Genomic DNA, 14,263 nt, shown 5'->3' on the forward strand with positions numbered 1-14,263 from the left:
ATGAAAGGTACAGATGAAGGAGCCAAAAAAATGGACCAGATCTGTTTTTCTGGGTTGGTGTCAAGTATATAGTTTAAACCTACATCTTGAAAAAGTAAAGAAAAGAGCTGATGGGCTTCTGAAACAGAATTGTTGCTTTTAAAAAAAAAAAAAACAAGAAACACAAAGCACACTAAAAATGACTCACAGTAACAGTGACAATAACTGTGTGTGAGAAACTAACTGTATATGTGAGCCTGCATCCACAGTGATGAGAAAAGTGGATGTGAAGGGAGTGTTGACGCAAGATGACGTCTCAGTTATGCAGAAATTTCAACACAGCATACCACACAACGCTTTCAACATGGTTAAACGCCGTCATCCCTAACAGACAACGTGGCCTGGAGAATAACTTAAAATGTTATTACATTTTGAGTGAAACAATGCGACTGTCAACTGGGTCATAACTTTTAAGAACAGTACTGTAGCTGCACACAGTTAAAATTATATCATCCTTAGAGGATTAAAACAGAAGGTCATACAGTCGAGCCCAAGTTGAAATTCAAAGTCATAGTTCTGTGTCTGACATTAGGCAGTGTTTTAACCAAATCCTTTTTTTACTTGCTCTATGTGGGAGACCAACACTTGACGATGAGGAGGTTTGGAAATTGTATGAAATCAAACATATGAAGTGTATATTCACAGGTTCTCATTTCTTTCTTGTTGTCTGCATAACACACACCCACACTTTCACACACCTGTGGTTAGTGGACTACTATCAGGCTGTGACTCAGGATGGACGGCTCAGTACCTGTAAATTTCTGATTTGGTTCTTAGTAAAGAATCCACTGGTAACTAGCACGGTAATTTACTCCGTTACAACCATGGACAGAGTGGCCGGGGCAACGGGACACTTTGACTATTACAATAAGTTAACTACACTCTCCCCTAATGATACCTGCTTGCTGGTTTTTATCCTGATTATCCTGTGAACCATCCAACCTCAAGCTGAAGGAACTCTCTAAAGCTATTAACAACTAATATTTACTGACTTTGTTTCACTTTGGGGGAGAACAGGAATATAATTAAGCATCAGTTCAATCTGTTATGGGACACAGCGGCCCCAAAATTTCGATCACGTTAGTCAAGCAGTGTGACACCTCATCAAGAGGGCAAAAGAGATGAACAAAAAAATTTAAAAATAAAACAATAAATATATTCTGCACTATGTCTTTCTGCCATTATAGATGTAATGAGCTTCAAACGCTCAGAGACAACATTACAGCTTTTTTTCCCTGACGGAAAATCTGACAAGACCAGCGTTTTAACTGTGAACAAATGAACCTTTCTTAGAAAAGATAACACTTAAATTTAAATGTGAGAGGGCATACATGCACACAGTGAGCAAGAGGCAGGGCATACCGAACACAGGCCACTAGTATATTATAGGGCAAACATGGACAAACACATTCATACCTACAGGCAAATCTTAGCGCCATGTAAAATGTATTTCTGTGGACAAAGGGAAGAAACTGGAGCGTTCCAGACAGCCACATGCAGACACGAAGGGAACAGAACGGCTCCAGCTGGCCAGCAGATTTGAACCCGGGACCTTCTTGCCGTGAGATGACACTGCTAACCACTGCAAAGAATCTAGCTCTACCTCTTTTACTTGAGACTGTTTCAGTGTAGTATTATTTTACTCTATGATAGTTTGTATGCTGTAATTTGTACAGTGTTTAGTGAGAAAGGGCATGCAGCCTTGAATGAAAAGTGGTTTACAATAGGATCTACTGAAACACTGATTAGTATGAAGTATTTAACAATGTTTTTTACTTTTCAAACTAAAAAAATATGACTCAATAATTCTTGTTGGAGATACTTATTTATATTTATTTATGTCTAGGAAAATAACCAAAAGGGTATACTTTGAAGACCACAATAACACATTAACGCAAACAATTGACAAGAAAAGTAAAATCTTTACATTATGTCATCACCACGAGTGACTCCTGATGCAAATGAGATTGAATAATTTGTTAATAGTAAAACCTGGTGATCCGTAACACCCAGCACTGACATCTTCATCCTACTGCAAAGTCTGCTTTCTGTCTCCTGTCAGACCAGACAGACTTTCCACATTACGGATCCTGCATCTCAGTAGCCATGAATTGTTTTTTTAAGGCCAACAATAATTAACCTGAATATCAACCTGTTATATTCTCAGCTTGCGCCATCCTGGAGTTCTTTGACAGTTGCAATTCAAGTTGGCACTGACATGCGACACCTTTAACGCTATGCTCTTGGATTGGATTACTTATTGCATGGTTAGATATTGTTAAAGACGCCATGCAAGATACACAAGGCTGCAACCTTTTTCCTCCATCCATCCTTTGTATTTGCAGCATAGGAAACCTGCACCCATCCTCTTATCTTCTCACTCCCCCATTCTCTCCACCACTCATCAACCCCCCTCATGCTCTCACTCATCCACACCATCGTTTATTCACTTCCCGTAAGCTGCACACCGAGGTCATGTTTGAGGTTTAATGTAATACCAGGAAACTGACAACATGTGCCCACCGAGAGGCAGCCCAGAGAAGAACAGGTTCACATTTTTTCCAGTCTCTCTTAAAACCAGTCAGGTATTTTTCACTAAGGAAGAAAGAAGAAACCTACTTAAAATGTTGCATAAACTTCAGATAAATGTTGCATGGAACAAGGACTGTATATTTTGTCCCCCCCAATCCCTTACACTGGAAACACATTGGGAAGGGATCTTTAAATGGCCAATATGAACAGGAAGAATGATTATGGCAAGCAAAACCTCTTTAAGTGTTCACATGAGCACCTGTCCTTTACTTTATGGCAGACTATAAAACCTATCCTTCAAGGCTGTAGAACAAACTTTGTGGCATAAGATGGTAAGTACACGATGTTACATGATATAGATGTTTGGATACTAACAGATGTTGTGGACGGAGACATGGCCAGTCAGCGGGCAGCTTGTTGGAGAGAAACTAACAGAGGCAAATGGGCCCAGGCTACAGGATCATTTGTAGCCTGAGCTAATCTATTTATCTAACCATCTATTTCATTACATTATGCAGTGAGTAACTCTTACAGCCTAATGATAGAAAAAATTAAAAAAAAAAAAAATCATGATTTTCCCTTTAACAGTCAAATTACTGCGAGGACTACAAATCAACTGCTCTTCCTCAGTCTACTATGTACATTTTCATTTAATTAGAGAAAACATTGTTGAACGTATAACCACTGATCATGTGAATTGTCACACTTTTTGAGCTGACATGGTGAGGTGAGCTAATCAGCTTAATCAGAAATTCCGTGAAAATGGGCTCAGCAAGCCTTACGCTAATAGAGTCATTAGAATGATGAGTTTCCACAAACACAGTGTAGTCTAATGAATGATCAATAAATAAATAAATAACGTTCCAGTTCTATTCATAGTGAAATGCAACAATGGGCATATTTAATAGCCACCCACAACACAGACAAGAGTGGTATTTAGCCTGACAAGATATCAGGTTCTAGCACTTACTGGAAGACTGCAAGGATTGAGGCAGGCAATCATTTGTCATAGTTCCTGGCTGGGAATAAGAGTCTCAATGGTGCAACGGGTGACTGAATGGCACAATGGCTTGCCAGCACAGAAATTCATATCCTGACAGGTCTACCCTCAATATTGAGGCATAATCTATACCCTGCATTAACTTCTTTGACATCTTTCTCTTTCAGTTAAGAGAAGGTGGATTAGTGTTGTAACTAGATATTAAACAAAGACATTAAATCTTATAGGAACTAATCTGAGGACTTTTTAAAGTTTAGATCGGTCACCTGCTATGAACCTTTTCATAAACTCTATTATAAATGACTTTAACATCAATTCCAGTGTAGGTCAGGCTCCAGACAGAAAAAACAGAGACAAGAAAAATCATAGGCCTGTCCCCATTAGTACTGTAATTACACGGAAGTGTTTTCAAAACTCATTCAAGGAAATAAAAAATTAAAAGCACAGCCATAAGTGGTTAATAAAGTTCTTACTCGTCTTATTTAGAAGTTTCTCGATAAGGACAATAAAAACTCTTCACACAAGTAGCTTTCTGTTAGTCACAATTCCTCATTTAAGACTTACTCGCCATGATGTCACAATTATACTTATGTATAAATATAAATTACCACAAGCCTTAAAACAACAGACTTGAACCAGTGTAATATATGGCAAAAAGAAGCAAACAAACCTTGGGAAGTGGTCGTCCCAGCTGTGAATACAATTTAGTCCAGAACTGCATGAGAGACATGGGTCCAAACGCTGCAGTATGGGGGGGGGGGGAGTAAAATACACATACACATAAACTCCTGCTTCACCTTGAATCCCTGAATGCGACAGCCTCTTCCATGTGTTGGTCAAAGTGTTGGTATTCACCCTACAGCTGGTGCACTTCAACCCAGCAGTGGACTCTCACTAGTCCTTTCCCAGTTCCTCAACACACACATCTGCCTCTACCGCAGGTAAGCTCTGGGCAATGAGCTCACACATACAAACTCTGTTGCTCTCACAAACAGAGACACGGGCAAGTCTAAAACATGCTTCCTGCTTCGGTAGGACAGTCAGGCATTTGCATAGAGGGCTTAGTCATAGTGTTTGAGGACTAGTTCCTCAGAGCTCAAAAAGGTGGTTGGAGAGTGAGTGAGAGAGCAGCAGAGGGGAGGGGAGGGGAGAGGTGGGGAGAGGAGGGAGGGAGGAGGGGAGGAGCTTTCAGGAAATGATGCTTTTGTTGGTAAGTGACTAGAGTTACTGGCAGTCGGGCCCATTTTACTGTACATGGTGTAACTCAACCGCATTTGTAGTGTAAACAGTTTTGTGCTCTGGACCTGGCCGCTCCTCACACCCTGCTGCTTACTGCTGTGTTTAATGGGCCTGGGCCACTATTTAATGATCATTATATTTAGAGATTGACTCCCTGCCTGGCTGCCTGTCTTATTTCATACTCTGCTCTTTGTCTTTCTATTTCTCTGCACAGGCTCAATTTCAAGACTGCTATTCTCGTAATGATTAGTGATTATTGTAATGATCTACAGCTTAGAAGTGCAAATGCTGATAAGAAAAAACCAAAGAAGTCGTCTAGATAATTGGTGAGGTGAGTTACTTCTCTGAACTCAGCAGGCTTGAGTTGTCAGTTATCCTATGAAAACATTCTCCTGTTTATTCATCTCAGAGAGTTTTCACATGGTCTTCCAATAGAGGTTATGCTAAAAACATTACAGACAGCTGAAAATAACAAGAAGACAGCTGAAGTGGTCAGAAGTATATTAACAGTTCAAGTTCAAGCTGCAAATGTGCCAATTCAAAGGGTCTTTCAGTCGTCATCCAGTATTTCTATCTGTGTGCAATCACACAAATATCACAGATGGACATTCCCACTTACTGGAATCACGGATACAATTGTTGAAAAAAAAAAAAAAAAGTATTCTGGGAATCTGATGGCAAATGGGTTACTCCAACAAATCCAAGATGGTGATCAAAGACAATGTTGTAACATCAGCTTTTGCTGATAGAAAAAGAATGTTTACAAGCCACAAATGAGGACGTTTGTTGTATTTAAAAACAAGAATAATGTGATTTATTTCCCTCATGGGTGGAATAGGGGTCCATTTGCACACCCAGCTTCCAGGAATAATGATATCAAGCCAGCATGGTGAGGTACTGTAATGTCCATCTCTGCTGGACTGAAGGGGAGTCGGACTGTCAGAGACGCTGTGGCGCCTGTCCATGGTGTCATCATACGAGTGGGAATCCTCTGAATAATGTGTATGTGAGCGTGTTTGTGAATATGTGTGTGTTAGTGGGACATAGAGGGTCAGTGGAGAGGGATGAATCATTAATGAGCTTCTGTAGAATACTTAAACTCTTAAACACACACACACACACACACACACACACACACACAACACACACACACACACACACACACACACACACACACACCTCATTGCATCACAGCCTAAAGAAAGAAGAACCCATCCCTTCACATCATGACTTAACTGACAACACACAATTTATTTCTCGTAATTTATTTCTAAGCACCCAACATGCACTCTTTGCGGATATTTACTCTTAAGGTTGTTTTCCAAAAAACCCGGTGACAGTGTGTAATATGGATGACTGAGGTCACAGACAAGCAGAATTTATTGTTGTTTAGATTGTAGTCATACATACAGTACCTGTACTATGCTGAAGGAAATGCTTTGCATATTTGCATGTTTGTTTTTGACCACAACACACTTCTTATAAAATGTAGGATAGATAGAGGTTGAACCATCTAAAGCTAAACTAAAACTAGATTAGATTAGATGGGGGCACACATCACACGAGGACAACATGGCACCTATTAACAACCCTTCAAATTAACCTTTAACTTCCTCTTTAAACTAGGCCATCCAAATGACTGTGTTGTGAGTGTGTCTTATAAGGAAGTAACCGAGAAACACCAACTGATTTATATCATGATGTGCTTGCTGCAAACAATAAGTCAAGAAAAACAAGATAGTCTTCTTTGCCAGTAAAATAAACACCTGAGGCAGAGCACCTTTCTATTTCTCTCCTTAGATTTCTTCAAGCTAAGTTAAAAAAAAAAAAAAAACTCCGTCAAATTATATCAAAATGACATTTCTAAATGTATTGTGCACATATTTTTCAAAAAAAGACTTCCTTGTAATTCAGTGTGATACATTAAGTATGTTTGGAGGCCATGGGATTCTGAGGAGAATTTTATTTTTATTTTTGTCTGAACTATACTCATCTGCACAAAGTAAGAGTGTAATAATGGATCAGATATATGGTCTGTGATGTTGCAAAGGTTCAAAAGTAAATGCATGCATTACTGGAATCAGTGGATCTTATTATTTTCCAACCCAGTTTGACACTAAATGTGGGCTTTCTGTGCATAGATGTAGGTTTTTCTTGCCAACATGGGTGCTCAGGGATTTTCATGACCAAATCATTGACCTTAATTCTCCAGCTGGCGAATGGGTGCTATGGAGACACTCAATAACCGCTGCTGGACACATTCAGAATTTTTAGTATGATGTATTTACAAATAAAGTGATTCTAATTTTGCAAAAAGCTGGACTGAAAAGAGCTGCAAAAGCAGACTTGATTCAAAAGAACTCTTCCTAGAAGTGCACTGTGCACAGAAGAGCATGTGTGTAATATTGAGAAGAACCGCACAGAGACAGAGCAAGTATGTAGAGAGAGAGTAAGACTGTGAATATGCCTAAGCGTGCCTTAGAGTGTGTGAATGTGTATGTACAGTGTGTGTGCATACTTAAAGAATACAGTACGTGAATTAATGCGTGTTCTTGCAGAGTGCTGTTTTCTCTTTGAGGTTAGCCAGAGTGGTTAGTGAGTGAGTTCAGGTTTTTTGCCTTCCAGTAAGTCTTGTTTTCATTCTGACACTCTGCAAAAAGCTTCACGTCCTTTAGATCAACAAATGAGCCAGGTGTGCACGTGCGACTGCGGTGGTTTGTGAACAGTGCAGTTACATAATGCGAGCCACAACCTGTCATTCGTTCTTGTAAAGAGCTAATGAAGATCAGAAAATATGATGCAGCCTCAGTTTTGTTTGGTCAAAGCGTCCATTGTTCATCTTTTTTTTTTTTTTTTTTTTTATTGTGCCCAAGCTGAGAGTTTTGATAATGCTTTATTTTATGGGGTCCTAATAGTTTGCCAAGAAAGGGTTTAATGTGTAACTGTTATTTCAAGGGAAGTTTCCTGGAACGGACCGAGCAATTTGATTCTGACATATGACAAATGATAAATTACTGTAAGCTGTAAGTAATTTCATAAAGCCGCTGTCTAGATCTATTTAATCTTTCTATATAGATATCTAAAAAATAAAAAATACATAATATAAAAATAAATGTGTGTCACTACAGTTAGTGAATATGAATGAATTACTTACAACCTCATTATGAGAAATTTGATGCCTCATAAGGGAAAAAAAGTTTTGGTGGAAATTTCTATTATAATGTAATTGGGACATTTTCTGGTGCTATTGAAGCCCAGTTCTCTTGTCCACATCGAATAAATGTTATTAAAAGTCCACATCATTGTACAGTGCTCATGTATTCCGTTTCAGTTGTTAGATAATGATATATTGTAATTGACTGTTAATCTGAGGGATATCAAGTCACAAAGAGAAGTCTATTAAATCCAATACAAACAAACATTTGGCTCTTGTTTTCAAGTTACCAGCAATCTAGAGATAGACATCCTGTCCACATGCTGCCACAGCGTGTTTCCTTACAATATGAGGATATTCCAGCAGAGCTCTGCTGAACTGCATAAACAAACTAAAACACTCTGTGGAAAGCCATGCAAACCAAAATGACTATACAGCTTTAACTGAAACAGGGAAGTGGCTGAGGTAAACATGGCAGTCACCTGACAAACGGTCAAAAAAAAAAAAAACAATCACATCAAATATTCTTCCCAGTCACACTTGCCAAAATGTAATATCTTCTGTACTGTCATGGTTCAACAGTGAAAAGAAAACAAAAAAATCCGGCTTTTCTGATTGTGGATATATTGAGGAAAAAACAGGCAGGGTGCCATTTGATGGTGAAGGAGGGAGAGAAATATGGAGGATGAAAAAGGGTGCTGAGTGTGAGGTGGTGGATGAGTCACGAAGACCCCGTGAGTTACATTTTCTCTGCATGCCTCACATGGCGGGGAGTGTCCAAAACTAGAAAGAACAGCTGAGAAAGCACAACACAAGCAGAACACATCTCTCTCTCACTTCACAGGCACCATAACATTCCACATCCCCAGTGCCAAGAAACAGAACTTTCTGCTTGTGAACACACCAATCATGACGGAGCTAATTTAAACTACACCACTTATAAATGACAGCTGTCACATCATACTTTTCTAAATCTGTGAACAGATGATTAGATCCAACATGTACCACATAATCATGAACTCTTGTAATTGCCTGTAAGGAAGAGAGCCATAGGCAGATTGGCTAAAACGGGCAGATGCAAAAAACTAGGGAAACCCCACATGCAATGACATCACTTTCTTATGTATAAAGGCCATCCTGTGTAGTTCTTGAAATCCCCCCCCCTTTATATTAAAATTAAACATTCTTCTTTTTTCCACAGAGCCCTAACACTCATTGACACACCTGGACGCAAACATGAAGTGAAACTCGTATGTGTCATTTGCCTTTGTTTGTCTACTTGTGCTTCCCTTCTGTTGCTGATTGTTAAATACAGTATAAAGTGTGTGTTAACAGAGATGTTTGGAAATTTGAGTGTGCAACAAACGTGGACAAATTAGTCTAATACAGCTTCAAAACGGACATCAAAAGCTTGCAAAGGTGTAACGTCACCTGGGAATGTCCTATGATTTTTAACTGAAGTGACTGTTGATGTGATACTTACTAAATAGTCCTATCTAGAAAACACTATTTCTGAAAGTGTTCTTCTGCCAGCCACATAATAATGTTCACCTCTAAGAACCTAACTTAATCTGGCAAAACCTTGCTTAACATTAACTTGAATTAACTGTAAAATGTAACCTTGAGCTTTTATCAAACTCTTAGGCTACAAGAGACAAATAACAGACGCTGAAGGAAAATCCTTCCATGTGAAACTTATCTATAGTATGTTGTTTTAAAGTGGATTATTCAACATTTGTATTTCACATTTGTACTTTTTCATTAGAATTAATGAAATGTAGAATTTATTAATATCACATTCAAGTCTTGCGGATGCTGCATTAGATGTGTGACTAAAATAAAATAACCTGCATGAAAAGCGATAATTTTAATGCTTGCTTGTGCTTGTTCCATTCAATGGGTTTCATTATCCAACAATGTGAATAAGTGGTTTTATTTATAGAAAATTAATACTGGTTCAGTATAAGTGTGTAGTTTTATACTGTAGGATGCCACTTCGGTTTCTATTTCAATTTAGGGTCAACTCTCCCTAAGTACAGTTATGTCCAAAAGTCTGAGACCACTTTCCTATTCAAGTGAATGGTAAAGTGGTCTCAGACTTTTGGGCCACATATTTTCAAACTTACACCAAGTGGTATCTACCTACACAGACAGAGTAGTTTCAATTTTATCTACTGGGATTTTGAGATATTTTTTTGAGATGCTGATCTGACACAAATGGAATTTTATTTGTGGTCCTCATAGCACTTAAAACTAAACAGGAACTTGTCTTTCCAGAATAAAGCAATGTCTAGGTTACTTTGGATAATCCACAGACTCACTGTCAACCCTTTTTGTCAGAACTACTAATAGTGTGTTTACTTAAACTCACCCCTGCTCTTTCACCAAGAACACAATTTGAATTTGTGGGGACATAAAATCCAGGTCAGGTTTAAAGAGATATAATAAGAACAATTTATTATCCAGTGAGAACCTTTAGAAAACACATATTCAAGGCAAGAAGTGCCTCTCTTATTATTTACTGCTTTGGCCTTATGTTGAACCAAGAAAAAAACAGTTTGCTATGCCTTTTCTCCTGTCAGACAGGCTAATCATGAGGGAGATACTGCCAGTTCGCTTGGTAACCCATGACTGCCTTTCTTTAAAACTCATCATCATAGCATATTGTGTTTTAATATGGTTCCATAATGGCACTCATCAGCTCAGCCCAAATAGGCTTCAGATTAGAAACTCACTGGTCTGTGTCATTACAATTGGCTCCTATTCATACGGTGCTAACCATAAGGACTTGGCTGGATGGGCACAAAAGTGCATAGAAATAGAAAATGCAAATGAAGGATAGTAACCATCTGGAATGGTGGGGTAAATATGCAAGTGAGTATAAGGCTGAACCTCTGTTTGACTGTCCACGTCCAGAAATGAATGTCCTATTCTTATAGCTGTATCTCCGGGGATAATAATCTTCAAGACACAAAGTTCCAGACAACATATCTCACTTTGTGGAGTCATTCCAAGCATGACTGAAAATCGCATCGATTTCTGAAGATGCAGTGTGGAAGTGTAGAAGAATTACAGTGTTAAATTACAGTGTCTTATTAATGACATGCCTTGACAGGAATGGGGCAGCTACTTCTGCAGTCGTCTAGACAACACTAGGCTTTAATCAGGCTTCTCTAAGGTAAATTAAGCTGAGCTGAATACACACAGAAGACAAGATGAAAGCAGTGGGTGGGAGCCATGGTAAATTGTGTCTGAGTAGGTATGAGTGTTTTCATAGTGGCTCTTGTAGGCATTACACTGTGTGTGTGTGTGTGTGTGTGTGTGTGTGTGTGTGTGTGTGTGTGTGTGTGTGTGTGTGTGTGTTACTTTAACACAAATACAAATATGCCAACATGCACACCAGATATACAAAACCAACCTGGGGGAAATCTCCATTTCGAGGGAGGTTGAGGCTGGAAAAGTCTACGTCAGAGAATCCCGAGTACATGTCCATGTGCACATCCGGAGTGGTGGTGGTAGTGCTGCTGTTCAAGTGGTATTGCCTATGGGGGAAAGAAGAGGTTTAGTGTTTTTAACTGCTACGTACACAAATAAAAGTGACACATGCATCATACAAATTTAGACCTTACAATCAGCAAGTACCGAGACAGCCTTCTATTAATGTGCAATAAGCAGCTCCAGTAGAGAAATGAAAGTGGCACTAAAAAGCAACCTGTGTGATCAAGCAGTCATTGGCACAGTCAAAACAGTTTTAGACGGTGATCTAGTGCTCTTAAAGCAAAAATATGGTGATCTAACACTATACTACAACAATACATCCTGTTTTAACAATTCTGACACATTACACAAACTTAACAGGTGAAAACACTTTCAGTTTTGTTTGCTGACGACGCTCCGATCACTTAATTGTGAAATAAGCTGATGCCAGATTGGAGTGAAGCTATAGGCTCTTGTACCTTTCTAAATCAAAGTACCAAAGAATGAATAATTGAAAATATAGTATATCTGTGAAATATAAAATAACAATGACAGAAACACTTATACATAGGTCCAACATGGCAGAAAGAGGTAAAAGTTTGAAAAGAAAGTCAAGGGATAAAGAGTAACAACTGTTCTGACCTGCGTGAAGATCCAACATCCACCTTCTGTTAAAACCAACCATTTTGCTTTAGCCCAGTGTTGCCAATTATCAGAAACGAGTCTACAGACCTCATAATGAGATATTTTCAGTTTCTTGCTGAGTACAAGTCGTCATAATGTAACAACCCACTATGCTGATAGTGAAGGCAAAATGAAAGCAAAACCAAAGCTTTGTCAAGGTGGAACTGTAACTGCACCTTCCCATGTTCCTCTCATCCAATCATGTGCCAGGGCTCAGGCTCAGAGGGAATGAGCTTGGCCAAAGCTATTCACAGGATTTGGCTCTGTGTCCTCAAGCACGGGCCAGAGATCAGTGAGACTGATTGATTTAAGTTCAAAACACACCAAGGGAAAGGGTTGCCCTAAGCCAGTGTGTAGAATCAAGTCTATAAAAACATGGTTCCTGTGATTATTTTGCCTTTTTGAACAACAACATGCTGCAAGATTCAATATTTAATCATTTCCATGTTCAAATGTTCTATTTTTAGTGAGTTTCTATTGTAAAGAATCCCTACATCATCTTTTAGAGAACTGCAAATATCACTGGGCCGCAATACAAACAGCAGTTTTTTTAATTAGGTTTATGCTCTAATAGTGATCACTGATGCACAAATTCATGTTAAAAGAAAAAGTCACAAACTTTTGGTGGAAACTTTTGGTTGCTATGGTTGTTTTCCATAATCATGCAAATAATGAATGTTGCCCGACACAGTGAAAAAATAAAGGCAAGGGTAACCGTCATAATCATCAGTAGGGGTGTAGTGATTCTCCAAAATCACCTTTTTTTAACAAACCAAAATGTTTCCACGCTGCTGACTTGAATGTGCTGTGGTTCCGCAGCCTTGCACTCATTACACAAACCTAACTTTTACTTCAGGCACAATCACTTGACCATGAATGGACTATAATAGTCATGTGAAACACGCAGTTGGAAGACAACAAAACAGGTGTCATGTGTAATATTTGCAAAATATATGTCCTTACTTTAACTAAAATAATGATTTTGTGATTTACATATTACATTATGATGTTAATTGTGAAATGAAAAATGTGTTTTTTTACATTAGTCATGTAATTAGAACTTAACAGGCTGCACCTGCAGCAGTGGCAGTAGTACGAAAATAAACTATATTCATGAGCGATGATTATAAACTAGAAAAAGGGTCATGAGCTCATACTGGTTAATAATCGGTTAGTTCTCAGAAAGATCATAGCACATTGAATGGTAACAATCACCTGCACTGGAAATCCCCTTCCTGGCCCTTATAGTCAGCAATGATATGACAGTGATATTATTACAGCAGAGGTCTGGGCAGGCTGGCATCAGCTGCTTTCCAAAAGCACAAAGCCAGTTAGCGGCTCTTGGCCAAAGGAGGTGATTGACTTACTGTTTGTGTACATAGCCTTCCCATACTACACAGTCAGTGGTTGTGTACAGATCATCACATGAACCTTATTATCGTTGCACAATCTTTTATCTGAGGCTAAAAGCATATTGGCCATGTAACAATGTTGTTTTTAGACATTTGGCTTCCATCAATGAAGTTTACAACGATACCAGGTTATCTGACTTCTGGTTGGAATGATGTTTATCAATGATAAAGTAAATAATGGCCATAATTACAGACCTGAAGTGTCAGAACAACATTGTAATTTCAAACATTAAAAAGTGGCTCAATCATAAAGATTTACAATGCAGCCCAGCCGGATAGCTGCTCTTCAACATTCTTTAAACACACTAACAGCTACAGCTGACTACAGTAGGACTTGAAATAGCTTAGAAAACAAATTATAAAATATTAATATACATTATAAAATCATTCTTTACACCTTATATTAGTATAAGTGAAGGACTTTGACCAGAGCAGATTTACTTGGAAAGATTCCCTTTAAGTGACTGTAAAAACAAAGACACAGAAATAGAAAGAGTATTATGTCAGTGCTTTAGCTAGTTAAGAAAAAGAGAGAATTACTCTCCAAGTGATAAAAGGTGATTTTCAGTCCAGGTTTGATGTTTGATTTTTAAATGCTATAAACTTCTTACTAAAACAAAACCTTGTCCTTATATTCATATAAGCAGCATGACTGTGGCAAGTTTTGTGTAACTTAAACTGATTTCAACAGTGTTCACTAAAAGACAAAGGTTTCTTAAAAGTGAC

The 14,263-nt window shown here is 38.5% G+C and overlaps 1 protein-coding gene across 5 annotated transcripts in view; it reads right to left on the reverse strand.

Annotated features, from left to right (window-relative positions):
• si:ch73-63e15.2 (protein strawberry notch homolog 2) overlaps nt 1-14,263 on the reverse strand; it is a 61,202-nt gene that overhangs the window by 26,797 nt on the left and 20,142 nt on the right. For 3 of the 5 annotated variants that reach the window (XM_056378236.1, XM_056378235.1, XM_056378234.1), the window contains exon 4: nt 11,383-11,506. In XM_056378236.1, coding sequence (XP_056234211.1) covers nt 11,383-11,506 — 124 coding nt within the window. Of the gene's footprint in view, nt 1-4,241; nt 4,669-11,382; nt 11,507-12,083; nt 12,191-14,263 lie in introns of those variants that run through there. The other 2 variants (XM_056378237.1, XM_056378238.1) reach the window with 2 other exon arrangements.

Source organism: Seriola aureovittata, chromosome 6, assembly GCF_021018895.1.
Source record: "Seriola aureovittata isolate HTS-2021-v1 ecotype China chromosome 6, ASM2101889v1, whole genome shotgun sequence".
In the NCBI taxonomy this organism is placed as follows: Eukaryota; Metazoa; Chordata; class Actinopteri; order Carangiformes; family Carangidae; genus Seriola; species Seriola aureovittata.